This window comes from Caretta caretta, chromosome 5, assembly GCF_965140235.1.
Source record: "Caretta caretta isolate rCarCar2 chromosome 5, rCarCar1.hap1, whole genome shotgun sequence".
Lineage (NCBI taxonomy): Eukaryota > Metazoa > Chordata > Testudines > Cheloniidae > Caretta > Caretta caretta.
Genome location: NC_134210.1, coordinates 79,276,105 through 79,295,647, shown reverse-complemented (window position 1 = coordinate 79,295,647; position 19,543 = coordinate 79,276,105). Strand labels below are relative to the sequence as shown.

General features: G+C 39.7%; 1 protein-coding gene across 5 annotated transcripts in view; it reads left to right on the top strand.

Moving 5' to 3' along the window:
* CEP120 (centrosomal protein 120) overlaps positions 1 to 19,543 on the top strand; it is a 78,145-nt gene that overhangs the window by 51,002 nt on the left and 7,600 nt on the right. For 3 of the 5 annotated variants that reach the window (XM_048849380.2, XM_048849382.2, XM_048849379.2), the window contains 2 exons: positions 6,778 to 6,900; positions 10,430 to 10,528. In XM_048849380.2, the coding sequence (XP_048705337.1) occupies positions 6,778 to 6,900; positions 10,430 to 10,528 (222 nt within the window). Of the gene's footprint in view, positions 1 to 6,777; positions 6,901 to 10,429; positions 10,529 to 11,067; positions 11,151 to 19,543 lie in introns of all 5 variants that reach the window. The other 2 variants (XM_048849383.2, XM_048849381.2) reach the window with 2 other exon arrangements.

The following is a 19,543-nucleotide window of genomic DNA, read 5'->3' as shown; positions in this document are numbered from 1 at the left end:
CTCCCAACTGAGTTTTATTCAGGACTTTTATAGCCCTCCCAGTCTTCAGCCTAGCCGTTGCTGCTTAGCTCAGCCTATTGCAGTGAGCCAGCACTCATCAGGGCCCGCAGCTGGGCTCCCTGCTGACTGCTTTGAGCCACTGTGTCTGGCCCCTCTGCCGGAAAGCAGGGCTTAGCCAGCATTTTAGCAGGGTATTCAAGGGGTTTTACCCCTGCCCTGCCACCGTGATGAACCAGAAGACACAATAATTAGTAAAATATTAGTTGCCACTCTGAATGTCCCGTGTATTTTTTCCTCAGCAGAGTAGCATAGTGCTGACCACCTGCCATTGTCCTTATACCACATACATCATACCTATCAGTCCCCCTGAAATTCACAGTGGACAAGCTTATTGCATCCTGCTGGCACTCACGCACGTTTACACCAGCTGGATTCCTCTTCCACCCCACTTGCTGGATCTTGAAATTCTGGTTTTGTTACAGCAGTGTGTCCCCAAATTTGCTCAACCTAGTGCATTGCTTTCAAGTTGTGCTGGTGCAAATTTGCCTGGATGCATTGATTGCTTGAGGACCAAGTGCTGTCTTGCCCCAGTGACACTGCCAGTGGCCTAGTGTTGGTATAAAGGAACATGCTACTCAGTTTCCTTCAGATAAGTATCACTGATTTTAGTAATTAAAGAATGACACCCCAAGAAATGCTTCGCTACATTCAGGGTAGACCTTCTGTGCTTCCCAGATATTTTTATGGCTCTTCTAATAAATGTAACCTAAAGCATGAAAAACTAAGAAAGCTTTTGCCTTTTCTTTGCCTAATAGGATAGCTCAGTGGTTGGAGCATTGGCCTGCTAAACCCAGGGTTGTGAGTTCAATCCTTGAGGGGGCCATTTGGGATCAGGGGGCAAAAATTGGGGATTGGTCCTGCTTTGAGCACAGGGTTGGACTAGATGACCTCCTGAGGTCCCTTCCAACCCTGATATTCTGTGATTCTATGATAATGTTGCAGCGAATAGGAGATGAGAGGTCTGGCCCATAGTGTCTTTGTTTAGTGCTAGCTAACTGAATCTGGACAGCTGTAACCCCATGCAGGATCTTCATATCCACTAGGGTGGGCTGCTTCATTTTTCTGACCTATTAAAAGGCCTTTCTTTGTGTCGTCATACATGTGCCCATTTAAGATAGTTGTTCAAATTCTTGATTTTTCATGCTTGAAGAATTCTTTCAAAATGCCATTTTAAATGACTGTCATGCAGTGTATTGTGGATGAAGGTGAGCCCAATCATTTTCAAGAATGGATATTTGGGTTGTCGTCTTTGAACTGTTCTATTTGAGACCTACTGAATAACGGAATCCTGTTTGACACCTAAGTATATTGTTTTGTAACACATGGCAGAGTCTCGTTGACTGTTTGCACAGCATAGGCATCTATTCTGAGTTGGGTTACAAGAGATGTCCACACTTCTCCTGGAAGTGGTTCTCAGGTCTTCAAAAACAAGCAAGGAATTAGACATTTGGTGCAAATGTTTTTAGCATTACAGGCATTTCCTCACAACCGAGCCAGTTAGTTGCCTTGTGGATGGTCAATGTATATATGCCATATTTACAAAGGAATTAGTAGGAATAAAAACAGAGATGGTATGTTAGCTGTCTTACTCTTATGATAATGGGCGATCACTCGTTACTGAGTATGATGATCTTCCATGGGAATTATGGGTCCTCAGGTGGATAATAAGGCCAATCCTAGAACCGTAAGTTCTATTGCAGTGAGGGCAGATGTTTTCAGACTCAGCAGGAGGCTGTTGACCATGACTAGAAGCCAGTCTCTCCTTCCTTCTATGCCTTTTGTCCTTTTCAGCTTGTCAGCAAGCAAGTTCAAAATGCAGGGGACCATCATGTAGGACTTAACTCCATTTTAAGCAATCCTGGGCAAGTGTCAATATTACACTTGTTTAGGTTGTTCTGTTGTCCACCCACATTATGGTACCCTTCTTTCAGCTGAGAGAACAGGACCTGTTTTGGGAGGCAATGGTCTGGCATTCGGACAACGTGACCAGTCCAGTGGAATTGCTGACGGATGATCATTGCCTTGATAGTGGGTCTTTGCCTCTTCCAGGACACTAATATTGATGCACCTGTCTTCCCATTTTATCTTCAGAATCTTACGAAGGCAGCATTGATGGTGCCTCTCAAGGACTTTCAAGTGGTGTCTATAGGTTGTCCAAGTTTCAGACCCAAGTTGGGAGAATAATGGTTTGATAAGCAAGCAGCTTGGTGTCTGTTTGAATGTCGTGATCTTCAAAAACCCTGTGCTGTAAACGAGAAAAAGCTACACTGGCACAGCTCAGGCGATGTTGAGTTTCTGCATCAATATCTGCCTTGGATGAAAGATGACTTCCAAGGTTGAGGAAATGATCGACATTCTCCAGTGCCACTCTATCGATTTTGATAGATGGGGCATCTGGTACCTCATCTGGAGAGGGCTGATAGAGCACGTTAGTCGTCTTGATATTAAAAGTGAGATCAAGACATCTGTAAGCATCGGCAAAACACATTCAAGATAGTTTGAAGATCTTAGAGTGGGCAAAGATTGTGTTGTCCTCAGCATACTGAAGTTTGCCAATAGATGATGTGGAGATCTTACTCTTGGCTTTCAGCCTGCTAAGCCTGAACAGCTTTCCATCCATTCTGTAAATTATTTCAATGCCAGCTGTAAACTTCCCAGCAACTAGGTAAAGAATGACGGCGATCAAAACCGCAAACATGGTTGGAATGATGATACAGCCCTGTTTTACTCCTCTTTGTACTTTGAAAGTTTCACTCTGGGAGCCAGTACTGCTCCGGTCACTTTCATGTTATAAATACATCAGTGTCCTAAAATTGCTTCATCAGGACATCCAATCTTAGAGAGTCCAATCCAGAGGGCATGGCGATTCACTGAATCAATGGCTTTAGTTAAATCAATAAAAGCCATGTACAGTGGTTGGTTTTGCTCCCAACACTTTTCTTGCAGCTGCTGTGCTGTGAAGATCATATCTACAGTTCCACGACATGGTCAGAAACCACTCTGTGACTCCGGTAAAATTTCTTCTGACGGGGCAGAAGGCGAGTTGCAAGGATCCGTGCCAGAACTTTGCCTGCAATGGCTAGGAGGGAGATACCCTCTTCAAGAAAGGGGATAAAGCGGATTGTGGAAATTATCGTGGTAACAATCAGGGCATCCCTTATTTCACTGGGTATCTCCAGATTTTAAGGATAAGCAGGTAAAGCTGCTGAATTAGCTCTGGTCCACCGTCTTCAAAGATTTCAGCAGGGATCCCATCTAGACCTGCTGACTTGTTGTTGTTCATCTGCTTTGTTGGCATTGTGTACCTCATACAAATTAGGAGGGTCTTGGAGCTCATCCCTCAATGGTCGTTGAGGGATTTGCTCAAGGATTTCATCTGAAACCATAGAATTATGGTTAAGGTGATCTTCAAAATGTTCTTTCCAGTGAGAATTGATGGCTTTGTTGTCCTTCAGAAGTGTGGTTCCATCCTTAGAGCAAAGAGGATTCCTACCATGACAAATAGGCCCATAAACAGTCTTGGTGGCACTAAAAGAAACCGCATGTATTGTGGATATGTGAGAGATGTTGGAGTTCTTGCGCTTTCTCAGTCCACCATTTCTTCTTGAGTTCTCTGGTTTTAAGTTGGACTTCTGCCCTCATGTTGGCATGGGCTTCTCTCTTTATATTACAATTTGTCATTCTGATAAGCACGAAATGCCATTCTCTTCTCATTAATGAGCTGCTCAATTTCAGCATCATTCTCATCAACCAGTTCTGATGATTTCTGGTTTGGTAGCCTGTGGTTTCCTCACAGGCATTGATTATTACTGCTTTCAACTGGCTCCAGTGTTCCTCAATTTCTTCTGGAAACTCTGATGGGAGCTTTTCTTCTAAGACTGCTTGGAAGTGGTCACACTTAATAGGGTCTTTCAAATCTTGAATCTTCAGCTTGTGCCTGACCTGCTTCTTTTGCAGCCTCCATTTGGGAGCGATCTTAATTTTCATTGTGGATCGAATAAGGCAATGATCAGTCCAACAGTCATCAGCACTTGTCATTTCTCTTGTGGGAAGTACGTCACTATGGTCTTGGGCACAAACTATAACATAGTCGAGGAGATGCCAGTGCTTTGACCGTGGGTGTCTCCAAGATGTTTTGAACTTTTCTTTTTGACCGAAGAGAGTATTCGTAATAATTTCATGTTCAGCACACTTGGTCAGGAGCAGAATTCCATTTGAATTGCTTTTGCCAACTCCTTCTTTCCCGATTATTCCCTTCCACAGATCTGAGTCTCATCCCACACGTGTATTGAAATCCCCAAGAAGGATGATCTTGTCTTCTGTAGGAGTCTCCGATAAAATGGTTGCCAACTGAGAATAAAAATCTTCCTTTACATTCTTATCTGCATCCTTTGTTGGTGTGTCTCAATCGGAGTGTCATAAACCATCCATTGATGCCATTTGGTACCTCAGAGACTTAATAGTAGAACAGACAGAGGATAATTGTGCAGTGGAGGTGAAACTGTTCTGTAATGTTACAACGGGGGCGAAGGGGGGAAAGATAGCTTAGTAGTTTGGCCTGCTAAAGCCAGGGTTGTGAGTTCAATCCTTGAGGGGGCCATTTAGGGATCGGGGGCAAAAATTGGAGATTGGTCCTGCTTTGAGCAGGGGATTGGACTAGATGACCTCCTGAGGTCCCTTCCAACGCTGGTATTCTATGATTCTGATTCAGTGAACGGCTGTGAATGTGGATGTCGGCTGCAGCAAATAGAGGATCTCCAATCATCATGGTGCCCATGCCACTGGTTTCAAGTCCTCTGTGTGTCAAGGATAGTGTGGTGACTGTTGTGCGCCAGTTTCCCCCCTTTAAAAGAAGTTCCACACAGGCATTTTCCGGGTTTTGGGAAAAACAACATTGCACATGTCAAAAGTCTGGTGGCGATTGGCGAGTGGTAACGGGAACAGGACAGTGAAATCCAGAAGTTCCTAGTTACAGACCTACACACAGGCGGTGGGTGTGATAGTCGTCTTGCTCGAGGATTGAAGCAGGTCGAACATCTCAGCAGCTGCACCCATGACTGAGCAGTCCTTTTTAGGATCCACTCTGCTCACCCCACATGGGGAGGGGGTTAAAAAAGTACCCTAAAAATAGTCTTGCCTCTGTTTTTCCTGGCAGGATAGCCACATCCAGCAGGATAACCACCTCAGTGGTCGAAAATGTAAGAAATTCTTCAACTTTGGAACTTGGAACATACGTACCCTGATAGACAACACAAACAGCAACTGACCAGAGCGACATACAGCCATTATTGCTCGTGAATTGAGTCGGTTTAACATCGACTCAATTCATTAGCTGCTTTTCTGAAACTAGAAGAGCTAATGAAGGACAGGTGAGGGAGGGGAAAGGAGGATACACCTATTTCTGGAAGGGAAAATCTATAGTTGAACTCCGATTGCATGAGGTGGGCTTTGCTATAAAGAACTTCTACAGTATAAGTATGATGAATTGTTATCAAATGACGTAAATGAAAATGACTGGAAGCTAGCTGTCTCCTCGTAGGTGTGTGGTTTTTTTTTTTTTTTTGAAGCACTACTGTCTTCTTATAATATTTCTATACAAAACAATAAACAAAATTTTAAATGTTGGATACCAAAACGTGTTGAGCAAGTGGACCCACATAAATAGATGTATTAATGCAACAATTTCATGCTTTTAACCAAAATGAATAAGTTCCCCAATATTTGGTCCTAAACTGCTAAGCTAAAAAGAGAACCCATGGAGAGAGTTATATTTACATGTTAAAAGTGAATCAAAATCTGACAGTTAGAAATGCTTCATTTCCATTAATGAAGTGAACTGTGTTTTTGAAGTAATCTAATTGAATAATTTTCTTAGTTCACTGACTGACTAACTTATATCATTACTTTATGTACTCCTATTCCCAGTAGGTAATTAAAACTCTTTTGCCAGGCATTTTTTTTAACATTGCCACTCCGGTATATTGAAAGTGCTAGTTACTTAAAGATATGACTTGCATAGTTCTTTTGATGGCGTGATATGGTCATACGTTGGTTAAAACAGCATCTTTGAAATTATCCATTTTTATCTAGACAGCAAAAATCCTGTCTTCCTGCAACTCTGCAAGTATATTGTGAGGGCAAAGGTGCCTAACATTTCAGTCATTTGTCACTGAAGTCTTGCTGCTTCAGCCTTTTAAATCATTATTTGGCTAACCAAAATATTATTTATTTCCTCTTCCAGACATTCCTGGACAAGCTATACTGGTGAGGTTGAGTCAATAGTAAAAACTTCATATAGACAATACGAATATATTCGACTTAAAAAAAAAAAAGCCGCCATGAGTACAAACTTGATAAAACTGCACTGTTGGTTGTAATTCCATAGAATTACAAAGTTTCACTTGAAAAATTTGGTGAACAGCTATATTACATGTTAGTCTTTATATCAGAAGGAAATAGAACTTTCTTTCCTGTGTAACCAAAACTTTCCTTAAACATTATTTCTGTTATGCTCTCTGTATATCCCATAATCAAGAATTCATTATTTATGAATGTGAAGCTTTCAGTGTCTGTTTCATATCAGTTACTTGACTGAAATAAAATGTTAGGTCCAGAGGCTAATTTAGGTTCTGACGCTCATTCCATCCCCTGTGAATGTGTCTTATTGTTAAATTAATGTATTCTAATGGATTTTATATCTGGGTGTTTTTAATGTAGTTTTATGATGCAGAAAACAAGTATAAGATTTTGGAAAAGGAGTTCCAGCAGTACAAGGAACAGCAATGCAGCAAACCAGAAATCCGGTTACAATCAGAAATAAATCTACTCACTTTAGAAAAGGTACCTTTAGACTTTACTGATCTTCCATAACTATGTTTTCATTATTGATGAAGATGAAAGAATAATCTGCTTCCAAGATGAAGTGGGTTAATCTCCATTTTTTTCTCTCTTCCAACAATTTCTTCAGTCACTAAATAAATATTTAGAACCTATTTGTAGGTGAAAATGATCTTGTGGAATAGTTTTATATAACTTTTTTGGACAGTTTTTGACTATTAGTCAACATTTGACAACAATTAACACATTTATATCCACTTCTAAGTACAGGGGAAACTAGAAACTTATATACCACTTGGAAAATGCTTATGTTTTAATGGCTACCACTGTAGTTAGAATTGGGGGACTCTGAAGAGCAAAACCTGGGGAGAAAAAGAATTGAGGGTTTTGAATTTCCTAGCTTTTTTTAAGGTAAGTTTAAGATGGACATTCCACTATTACTTTTTAAAGAGTGCTCCAGAAAGAAGTCCCTTTGTTTGTTTACAGAACAGAAACCACATTTGTATTAGCAATGAAAACTACCCCATTCAACTCCTTCAATGAGTTTCAACACTAGATAGAATGGCACCAGAACTAGGAGTGAGAGGGTAGTTTAGTCTGTGTGTGTTTGGTTCTTTGCATTCTTGCTTGACTACCAGTGAGAGTGTTCATTTCCCATCTGGACACTTGTTTACAGAGATTTTAACTCAAGCCATCAACTTATTTTAAATGGGTCACTGAACAGCGGTCATGTAGTGACTACTTTATTTTACTACTGACTTGAGCTGGTTTCTAAGAAGCAGTGACCATATCCTTGCTAATCCACTGAACCATCCAGCCCCAGATATTCTGTTATCAACTCATGGCAGAGGGGCATGTACATTGGCCAAACCGGACAGTCTCTACGCAAAAGAATAAATGGACACAAATCTGACATCAGGAATCAGAACATTCAAAAACCAGTAGGAGAACATTTCAACCTCTCTGGCCACTCAGTAAAAGATTTAAGGTGGCAATTTTGCAATAGAAAAGCTTAAAAACAGACTCCAACAAGAAACTGCTGAGCTTGAATTAATATGCAAACTAGATACCATTAACTTGGGTTTGAATAGAGACTGGGAGTGGCTGGGTCATTAGACATATTGAATCTATTTCCCTATGTTAAGTATCCACACACCTTCTTGTCAACTGTCTAAGGGCCATCTTGATTATCACTGCAAAAGTTTTTCTTCTGCTGATAAGAGCTCATCTTAATTAATTAGCCTCTTACAGTTTGCCTGGAAACTTCCACCTTCTCTGTTTGTGTATATAGATATATCTTACTATATGTTCCATTCTATGCATCCAATGAAGTGGGCTGTAGCCCACAAAAGCTTGTGCTCTAATAAATGTGTTAGTCTCTAAGGTGCCACAAGTACTCCTGTTCTTTTTGCGGATACAGACTAACACGGCTGCTACTCTGAAAGCTTTAATACTTCTGTATATCATGATAAACTTCTGTGATAATGTAGATGATTCATAATTCTAAAGCAGTGGCATTTCACATTTACCTTTCATTTTCTTTGTTTTGAGTTGTATTCCATGCCTAGAATAGGAATAGTCAGGAAAAAGATTGAACTATTTTATATTTGAACCATGTCTTATCACAGATTGTAGAGAGCACTCCTTCCTGGCCACCCACTAGGACTTCTCTGAGGGGAATCCAGACCTCTACTGCTATGGATCCCTGGGGTGTTTCAAGCTCCTGGAGCCTGAACACAGTGCAGCACTGCCGCAATCTTGAGGTTCTTATGCACATTCTCAAGGTTCAGACCTTCTGTCTGTCACCTCCCTCTGAGTGTTGGAAGCTGCTGTCCAAGCGCCAAGCCCCTTTGCATTCAGCACTGGCCCCAGACTTCCTAGTACTTAAACACAACCCCTCCCAGGACTCCACCCCAACAGATGTGAAGCTTCTGGCTTACAGTTTAACTCTGTCAGGGCATGCAGAAGTTGTGAAGCTGTCAACACACACACCCATTGCCTCATCTTACGTCTTTATGCTCTTTTTACTTAGCAGATAAAGCACAGCTCATACAAAACAATAAAAAAATTTTAAACACCGTGTCCCTCACCAGCACACTATTCTCTTGGGAGTCTTTGGGGGATCCATCTGTGTTCTGTCAGGCAAGCAGACTGGCAAGGGCCTCCTCCCCTGCCCCCGCCCCCGCCCCCCTTGCCTATGCTGACCCAGCACCAGCCTTCCTCATCTTAATCTGGTGCAAAAAGGCTTTCTCTCCAGTTCCACCAGCAGAGTCCCTTTATGGGTTGCTGATGGTGTTTATCTGCTGCTTTTAGTTCTCCAGGCAACTTTGCATTTCTCTCAAACACCACCGACATCTCCCTTTTCAGAGAAGAGGAGGACATATCTCTCTCAGCTAGAGCTAACCCATTGTTCCAAGATGTTTTACGTTGAACAGATGATTGGGTGCGCATTACTCACGATTGGTTCTGGCCTAGCAGAGAGATTACACAACTGTGCTAACCCATGGTGGAATCACATACGTAGGCTTTCCATGACCCAATAATTATGATAGAGTTTTACGAAATCATCCACAATTCAGAAATGATAAACTCAGCCATTCTGTTTGTATCACAGCTTGTCAGATAAGATGAGAATTGAAGAATTTATATTGAAACATGGACAGATTTTCCATTATCACTTAATAAAACTCCAAACTCTGTATTGGCCACAATAATTAACTTGGTTCTTAATTTGAGACATTGAGACAGTGCATTCCTGAAAATTAGCCAAGCTGGCTTTAATGCAGGTAAAACAGATTGCTTAGTGCATGTAAAAATAAATATTTTTGATATATGACCACTGGTGCCTAGTTGCCTTCATATATTTTAAATATAGCCTGAGAAAGTATTGCCTATAATTGTAGTTCCCTCTTACCATGTTTTACCATTCTAATGTAATCTTCAAATGTTTGTTTCGTTGGTTTTATATCTTTATCAATGGTAAGTTAAGCAACAAAATATCTTGCAGCGTTCTAGAGCAAATTTGCCTGTGTATAGAGGACAACCATGAAACCTAGGCCATCTTTGAAGATTTTCTCCCTCTCTCCCAATCAAAGGTCCAAATTCTGCCCTCTGAGACACATATTTGCTTTAGTAAGAGCTGCCTAGACCTCTAAAGGCAGGACTTGGCCCTAAGAGTTTACAGTGCCCCTTAAACTGGAATGCTAACAATTAGAGCTGCTTATAGAACAACAAATGCGTTTTTCACCGCTTAGAGGCTCTTTAAAAAAGTTTACATTAGCTGTCTTGGGGCTAAGACTAATCTAGTTCCTTTTTGTATAGACTGCTAGACAATAAAAATAAGGCTATATTTTAAACAAGAAAATGTTCATGTGCCATAATATTTACATTAAATTACATAACAGCTTTAGATGATGTTGTATGTTATATTGCATAAGCACTTTTCTTAAACGGACACTGTGTGTATATAATCTTTCAGTGATTGTTACCACCAGTATAGTGTTTCAGCTGATATGATTTTAATCACCATCAGGTTGAACTTGAAAGAAAGTTGGAATCAGCTACCAAATCAAAGCTGCACTACAAGCAACAGTGGGCCAGGGCTTTGAAAGAACTTGCAAGACTAAAACAGGTATGTAAATAGGATAGAGCACATGCACAGTAAGGATGTAATAGTCTTTTTCTTTTTGTTCCTATGATCAAGTCTGTTAATATTATGGGCTAGTCATGCCTTCTATTGTTGCTATTGATTTCTATTATAACTGCCAGTATACATTTAAAATGGTCAAAACTTTCCTAAACAGTCAGCTTTGGGCTGGAATTTTTTGCAACTGGGCTTTGTCTGATAGTGACTTTTGGCAAAATCTCTATCTATTTTTTAGTTTGGAAAAATGGAAAAATATCTATTTCCCAAAGTTAAAAAAAATTCTGGCTACACTTATTTTTAAAATAACAAGGATACAGAACAACTGGCTAAAGCTTGAAACTTAAACTTGGACATAATTCTCATTATAGACCAGGGCCTTTGCTTGGCTTGGAACTGGGGTGATTTAAAAAAAGGTCACTTCTGGGGATGCTCAGTAAGCATCTGCTAGAAAAAGTCAAAAAAATAAGTTACAGTGGTTTATCTTGGCCATGGTGCACATCCTGTTGTTTTATATTTTACGCCAGAAACTTCAATATTTAACATTTAACCATATTCAACACTGAACCAGAAAAACAAGAATGAAAAATGCTGTGCATGAACAATGCAGGTGAGTTAAAGTCGCTGTTAGAATCTAAACTGGCATTTCTTCTCTTTTACACCCTAACTTTAATTGTGCAACCTTAACGTTGCATTCAGGACTACTTGAAGAAAATCTAGCATGTCCTATGCAAAGTCATTCAATAGTGAGAAATAGGGAGAAACAGAGCATTCATTCTGAACCTGCGCCATCGCCGCTAGCTGCAAAATCAAAAGAATTACTCAGAAAACTTCTCTGCTGCCCAACCTCTTATGGAATTTGCCCCAAATTCCTTTATAATGTCAAATGGAAGGGTAGAGGTATAAATCATGTGTCCAGAAGTACCATGTCGTTGGGAAGTAGACTTTTGTAATCGTGAATGGAGATTTCCTGCTAAACAGGAAGTGGCTACCTACAACATATCTTAGCTAGAATTCTATTTCAGTTGAATATCTTATTTTCCAGGTGTCTCAGGTTATGATGGCATAGCACTGTCAGTATAAAGTTTGTACAGCATATCCTGTAGCACTGGAACATGAGCAATAAACGCATTTGCATTTTAATCTGTTCCTGGTGGGGATGAGGCACCCGGGTGTCTGAGGATCCACTGTAGATTCATGTTTGGCAGTATTAACTGAATTAAACCTGTTGCATTAGTCTCTGGTTTTAGTGTCTTAATTTTCTGTGTTTTCCAAGAGAAAAGTGACTGAGGGTAAAAACTGCTTGTATGTTTAAGTACTTTTTTAAAAACTTTAATCTTACAAAGTCTACATCCTGACTGTGATTTCTTGAGGAAAGGGTACGGGTAAGTGCCCATCTTTGCTGCTGTTGGTTAAGAGACAAGTTTGTTTTTGTTTATTTTGTTTTTTGCAAAACTGACTTAACAGGCATCAGTACGTCAGTTTATACTATGATAGCAATATGGTCATAAAGTATACTTAGGCCCACATTTTTAAAGGTATCTAGGAGCCTAAATTTCATTTGCAGAAGGGATTTAGGCACTTCAGAGCCAAAAATCCCACTGTCAACAGTATTTTGGCTCCTAAATGACTAAATCGCCTTTACAAAATGAAATTAATGCTCCTAAATCAGTTAGGTATTTCAGTGCAGTGTACTGCAACACCTATATACCTTTAAAAATCTGGGTCTTAGCTTTTAAAAAATGATAGAATTTGTAGAATATTGCGGAATACAGCAAACTTAGAGAGATCTGGAAATCATAGAATATCAGGGTTGGAAGGGACCCCAGAAGGTCATCTAGTCCAACCCCCTGAAGGTTACAGGTTACACAATTTTTTCCTGTCTCTGAATTTTCCCATCTGTGATGCCAATAAAGGATTTTTGGTTGGTTTGTTTTTGTGGATTTTTCTGTGTGTATGTCAGTGAGGCATTTAAAATCTCTCTGAGGCCAGCATGTAGCAGCAGTTCCTTCATCCTCAGTGTAGCGAGGCGATGACTCACCAGTGTGGAGCCTCCTGCTGGTCATCTCGGGAATTAGCTCTTTCCAGCCTTTGGAGCGCCCTCTGTAGGCCGGTGTCTTGCCTGCCGCTGGACCTGTGACGCTCCTGGACCCCGGTGCCCATTTTCCTCAGGGTTCTGCCCCCAGCAGTAACCCACTTACTCTGGGTCTCCCGTCCCACGGGAACCCCCAACCCTCTAAACCCACCTTGCCTCAGTGGCTATGGCCAGTCATCATCTAGATCCCGCTCACTGCGGAAGACTGCAGTGTAATAGCCACTCATCATTGGCAAGGGGTTAGGACCAGCTGCCTCTGCCTATTTCCAGGCTGCCCTTCTACAGCCCTCATACTTTTGATAGGCCTTCAGCCTGGGGAGTTATCAGGCTGGATCTCCCCAGCTCCTCTTGCCTTTCTCCAGCACTACTCTACCTCAGGTACCCGTCTCTCTCCAGAGCTACAGAGAGACTCCTGGCTTACAGCCCTTTTATAAAGGCCAGCTGGGTCCTGACTGAGCTGGCCACACCTGTGGTCAGCTATTCCCTCAGCTGCTTTCACTCCTTTTTCCAGCCACAGCCCTCTCCAGGGCTGCTTTGAGTTGGCTCCCCAGGGCAGCCCTCTCCCAGGGCTGTTTTAACCCCTTCACAGCCAGAGCAGGGTGACTACCCCACTACACTCAGTAATGCATATACATGCCAGTATATTATTTTTTCCTTTACCTACTGCCTTCTATAAATATGGTATGATTTGTGCTTGCAATAATTTAAGATTCTGTAGGCACTTCCGTTCGGTACGGTCAAACACACTAGAAAAAGCAAGAATTTTACCAATCCGTAGATCGAAACAAAGCCTAACACATTTAAAGATTGAGGGGACAGACAAGGGAATTCATGTTTTCATACTCCATCTTCACCCCTGTTTCCCATCTTTTTTTTTGCTTTATGGAAGGGCTACTTTTCAAGGAGAGGCGCTTCTAATTCACTCAAGCATTCGGGTAAGTGAGCACCTCAGCTCCCTGAATCCAAATCTGATTCAGCAGGACCCAATAACTCTTTGGATTATGTTCCCCTGCTTTTCCATTTCAAGGTTTTAAAGTGTGTGCTCCAGGTTGCAACATAAAAACTGCCTTCACAGTATTTCTGTAAGATTTGCAGTGGAATGAAAGGACCTCTAACCCAGTTATGAGGAAAAGCAAGAATGCAGGGCTAATTCACTCTTTCCTGCAAGACTAAAGATCTCTCTGGTGCATTTCTGGTGCATAAAGGGGTAACTTAGCAGGATCTAGCGGAGACATTACTGAAGAATAGGCCAACCAGTTGCTCTTAGAAAATTACGTCTGTGGATGGGAAAGGAAAGTCTACGGGACTGGGGAGGAGGAGCGAGCTATCTGGATATGTGCTCAAAAGGAAACCCTGTTTCTGGATAAGCAGGATGCTGCTACTTCTCTATCTCTCCTTTCCCCCATGAAGAAAAAACACAATCTAATGGATAATTGAAGCTTCAGGGAGAATCACATGGTCTTTTTGGGAGGAGAGGAGACGTTTGTGTGCTAATCAAGGAGGGATATGGAGCCTAAGGCAGGGTCATCATCAAAACCTTTGGATAAGCAGTGCCGAAATATGAACTCAATGAATTTGAGAACCCAAATTCTCAATGCTCTTTATTTATAACTTACAGAAAAATCAAATAAATTAACACCATGTATATTTGATGATCGCTAGAAAATCAAAGGTTCAGTTTTATGTGCTATCCTCAGATTGTTCCTTTTCATGTAATTATTGTAGGTGTCAGAACTTGGCCCATAATATTTCTGAAATACCTATGCACAAAAGGGTGATCATTCGCCTCTCTAATCTTTTCACACCAGAAACTGGATTTTCCCAAAGGAAGCACCAAAATGTCCTGCCTTTTTGTTTGTTTTCCCTTAAAGGCTTTTTAGATTCCTGTTAGATGCATTTCACCTTTAGTTCCCTGGTTCAAGTCATGCCAGATGGGTAGTGACAAAAACCATCACTAGCTGATAAGTTTGGTAACTTTAAAGTAATAGTTCCAATCCAGGACCAACAGAAACCCTTGTTAGACATCTGAACCATTTAAATGAGTGGACAGCAAGACCAAATTATACTCCCCTAAAACTTTATCCCTGAAAGTAGTCCACTTAAAATTAGATGGAGGCTTTTTTGTGGGAAATAATGTGGTAAGGCTTATGCTACTATTGTTAATGCTGTACTTAGTCAATCTGGCACTTTAAATTCAGTTAAAAATTAAAAAAGCAAAACTGATCAGGAACCCATGTACTGTGCCTGAATATAAATTTGCAAATTTAGTTGCTTCAGGAATTCCACATCAGCTTTAGTTCAGATGATTTGTGCAATTGCAATAGTTCATCCAATTTCTTGTTTAAATTGGATTAGTACCATATTAATTTTGTATTGCCTTGGGTGAATAGCCACAGGGTTGTAATCTGTGCCAGTAATTTGTCACACCAAAGCCCTCTGGAGGACTATACAAAACATTTGTGTAGTGAGGATTAGACGTTGAAAGCCATATCTTAGATTGTTAATAAATGTTAATGACAAAACCCAGCTGGTAAGTCTTGGAAATGAGATCTAATGCTTTGTGCCCATTGCCAAAGAACTGTTTAAACAGAGCTTTCCATTACTCAAAGGTGACCTAGTACAGTCGATTATGCTTCTTTATTTCATAAATTAACTAGCTGAGTATTTAGCAAAATGTTCTTTTCTTCTGATTTTCAATTTTAAAAGTCAATGTTTCCTTAATTATAGCATTTTCTTTTTCTTTGGGAACTAGTCATGTTAGAACAGTGCTGTGATGGCTTTATATTCTGTAGAAAATGAAGTTTGTGAATCGTAACTTTGAAAATTTTGTGTGAACATTAAAAGGAAGAAATTGTTAATTTCTCTCTATCTGGAATTTTTGGATAATAAAACATAATACCAGTTATAACTAGAGAAAGACCTGAAGCACACCCTGACGTTGGTGACATGGGCTCATCTCTAAGTGTGAAAACTACAAAATTATACATTTTAATGGATTTGATCTTGGTGTGTAAAGTTTTTAAAAAAATAAGTCTGAAAATCCAGACTCTATCACTAGGACACCCAGATCTTTCTCCCTCATGCCCGTTCCCTTTTTTCCATGAAGATATGTACTGTAAGTTTTTATTTGTACTGTTTAACAAAATGTTTTACTCTCAAATAAGACCAAAAATTAAAAAATGTGCACATTTGCATTTTTTTCTCTATAACTCAAAGTTTTAAAATCTTGGCCTTTAAAATTTACCAACTAAGACCCAGATCCTGCAAAGATTTAGGCATGTGTAATTTTACTCATGGAAGTAGAGCCATTAAGGTCAGTGGAACTATTCATGTGTTGAGTTACACACATGCTTAAGACTTTGCAGGCTTGAGATGTAAAATTTAACAAATGTTTGAGTGATGCAAGAAATCATTCTTTAAAAATAATGCAACATATTACCATTGCAGCTGTAACTAACAACGGTGTTATGTCAGTTTTGAAGACTGATAATCTCCCTTTTCTGATCTGGAAAATTAACAAAAACAATGTTTGTTTAAATTAGAATTATGTACATTTTGTGATAAGAGGTTTTATTGTACAATGTAAGTCTCTTACCATATTTGTACTCTATGGATTTGTTCAAAGCAGAACTGATGGATTTGTTTAAAACAACACAGACCTTATTGGCTGACATCGACTCTATCTTGTCCAGCCTCCTGCTTATCCACTCAGAGTAATTAATTTGATTAATTTATAAGTAATTTAGCCAAAGATGGGATGTAAATCTTTGTTTTTAAAAAAAAAAACAGTTGGAGGTCCAAGTCTTGGTTAAAAACTGTGTCTTGAAACCATCCAGGCCCTCCTACTGACATGTCAGCTCTGGGTTATTTTCAGAAAACTTTACTTGAGTTCCTTAGCTTCAATCGTAATTTTTTTCCCACAGACTTGCATGGTATGTGTGAGTGGGAGAGTGAATAGTGGCTGCTATTTAGCCATTGTTTAGTCTAGTGTATGTATGTTTACATCTCCCCTTTGGATTTATAGGCAGCTATGGCAAAATAAAGATTGTACTCTTTTGATTGAAGAGCCTCTTAACTAGAGCACCTGGCGGCATGAAGGGAGTCTTTTACAGTCTGATTATTTTTCTTTATTACTGATTATTTAATTAATGTTTAAATTACTGTAGTACCAAAGGCCCAAAATCATTATTTAGAGCCCCATTGTGAAAGGTACTGTGCAAATATTAAGAAGATATCATTCCTGCCCCAAAGAGCTTGCAATCTCAAGACACACAAAGAAATGAAGGATGCGGGGGGAAGAATATACTAGGCGTAAATAATCGCAGACAATTGGCACACCTCTTGTTAACTATACATATTTGGGGGGGTGGGAGGTTTCTTGGTGGTGATATGGGGTCATTGGTAGGGTAAGGAGGAATATCACGAGTGCAGAGTTTAACCTGAGAATAGGAACATGAAAAAGGAATAAATAAATATTGATGGAGAGGAAGGAAAAATGAAGGGAAGGACAGAGAACAGCATGAAAGGCAGGGAGAGTGAGACTGTCGATGTGAAGAGAGTGATAGAACGGTGCTGGACCAGATAACCAGTGAACATAAAAAAGTAGTTTGCTGACATCATGGGCATCTGGGTTTTTTGAGGTTACCTTATCACACTGTTGCACTGGGGACTGTTAATATTTGGTGGCCTGGCGTACCTGACCAGGAGTACCTTCAGTTCAGAGGCACTATCAGCCTTTGTCTCCTACCACACTACTGCTCCTCTGGCTTTTCTGCAGTTCCTGCAGCAGCTGTAGCTCTCTGCTCTGAGGAGCAGATATTCATCTGAGGAAATACGTTTCAGGAATGTTTCACATTTTTTCCAACCATTTAGAGAAACCAGTTAGACTGCTCCAGTGCTCAGTAACAATCTTCAGATTTTAAACTTCAAAATTTGATTATGTAATATAAAAATTACCCATCCAGGCAAAGTATCTGTCTAAAGCATACATCTTGCCACATGAGGAGAGCAACAGCTCAGTAAGCAATGAGTGCAGTTTCAGACCTGAAAATACTCTTCCATTTGTCCTCAGGTTAGGAGTATTACAAATGAAATGCTCAAATACATTTTTTAAATGTATTAACCATGCTTTACCAATTAAGATAAATTGGTAGAGAACATAGGTGCTGGAACTATGGGTGCTGGAAGTCCCCTGGCTTCAGATTTCCATTATATACAGAGTTTACAATGGCTTTCAGCACCCCCACTATATAATTTGTTCAGCAGCCCTGGTAGAGGATATTTAATATTTGGATTAATCTTTGCAGTAGTGTGTTACCTCAAAGTATCAGTGGCAGTATACATTTTTGCAGCGGCAGTTCAAGTGTCATGATTTCGGCAATGTAAAATTGAGACCTTTTTTCCTATTTCATATTAATATGTAGAAGATTTATACTGAAAATATTTAACATTATAGAAACTGCAAAAATTTAACTTTGATATTGTTTTGTCAATTAAGTGTGAATAGTACATAATATAGATACTGTAAATGAAGGTGAGAATGCTGAATCATTTAAATATCTTCCGGTTTCAGAAGATGTTTTTCACTAAACTCCATTAAAATTGAGCCTACACAATAGACTACTTTTAGCACCAATGATTAGGGAGCTTGCTGCATAATGTGGTATTGGAAAGTGTGATTTGGAAGAAGTGGTTTTGATATCTGAAAGAGCCTTTGATAAAGGTCAGCAATTTTCATTACCAAATATGGATAAAGAATCTTTCCTTCACCCTCTCTCCCCAAAATCTGAGTTTTACAAAGGATCCATTATTTTTGTGACCTCTGATCTGATCTAATACTAAGTCTTAGCTTTGAATTGCATCATACATAGTATGATTTTCACATACTGTATACTAATTCTCCTATCCATATCAAACAAATAATCTATGTTCTTTGACATCTTTTTCCTTTATTGAAGGATTATATGGGGAGCTACTTTGTTTGTTCAGAATGTTACATAAATCACGTTGGTTTATTAATGTTTTTTGGGGGAGAGGGATAGCTCAGGGGTTTGAGCACCAGCCTGCTAAACCCAGGGTTGTGAGTTCAATCCTTGAGGGGGCCATTTAGGGATCTAGGGCAAAAATAAGGGACGGTACTTGGTCCTGCTGTGAAGGCAGGGGACTGGACTCAATGACCTTTCAAGGTCCCTTCCAGTTCTATGAGTTAGGTATATCTCCATATAATAATGTTCAGCATACAGATTATGACAGACTGCAAAGGATTAAAAATAGCTATGTTGGGTAAATAATATTATGTAGTTTAGAATGTGGGTTTGCATTTTAAACTACATAATTATATTATGCACCATAAATTGTCATTGTAGTCTATGGGATCACTTCCCATGTACTTTTATGGATTTTTTTAGGGGAAGTTGGTCTTAGATATTTGTGATAAAGTAGTGTTGAAAAAGGAGAAAAGGACAATGCTAAAAACATAAGTACATCTTCCAGTCACATATCTAGTCAGGTAATTCACATTATTGTTTTGTTTGACCCTCTTAAGGTATGAAGATGCTTATTTTTTATGGTTTTTATGATAAGTATCTAATATAAACCCACAAAAGTAATGAAATACAGAATGACTTTGCAGTAAATATGCCAGACTTGGTCTTCTACTGAGCGGAACGATTGTATTGCAATACGTTTAGTTAAAATTTGCTTATCTGCTTAGATCAGAAATGTGTTACACAGAAATTATACTGTACCCAATTTACTAATCTTGACATTGCTGGGAAGTACTGTCCACAGCTGTCATTGGAGAAAAGATTCTTGGAGACCAATTCTCAGTTTATATGGACAGGAGGCACTTCAGCACACTCAAACTAAACTCTCTCCAGAGCCACATTGTAGCAGCTCACACTCTCAGT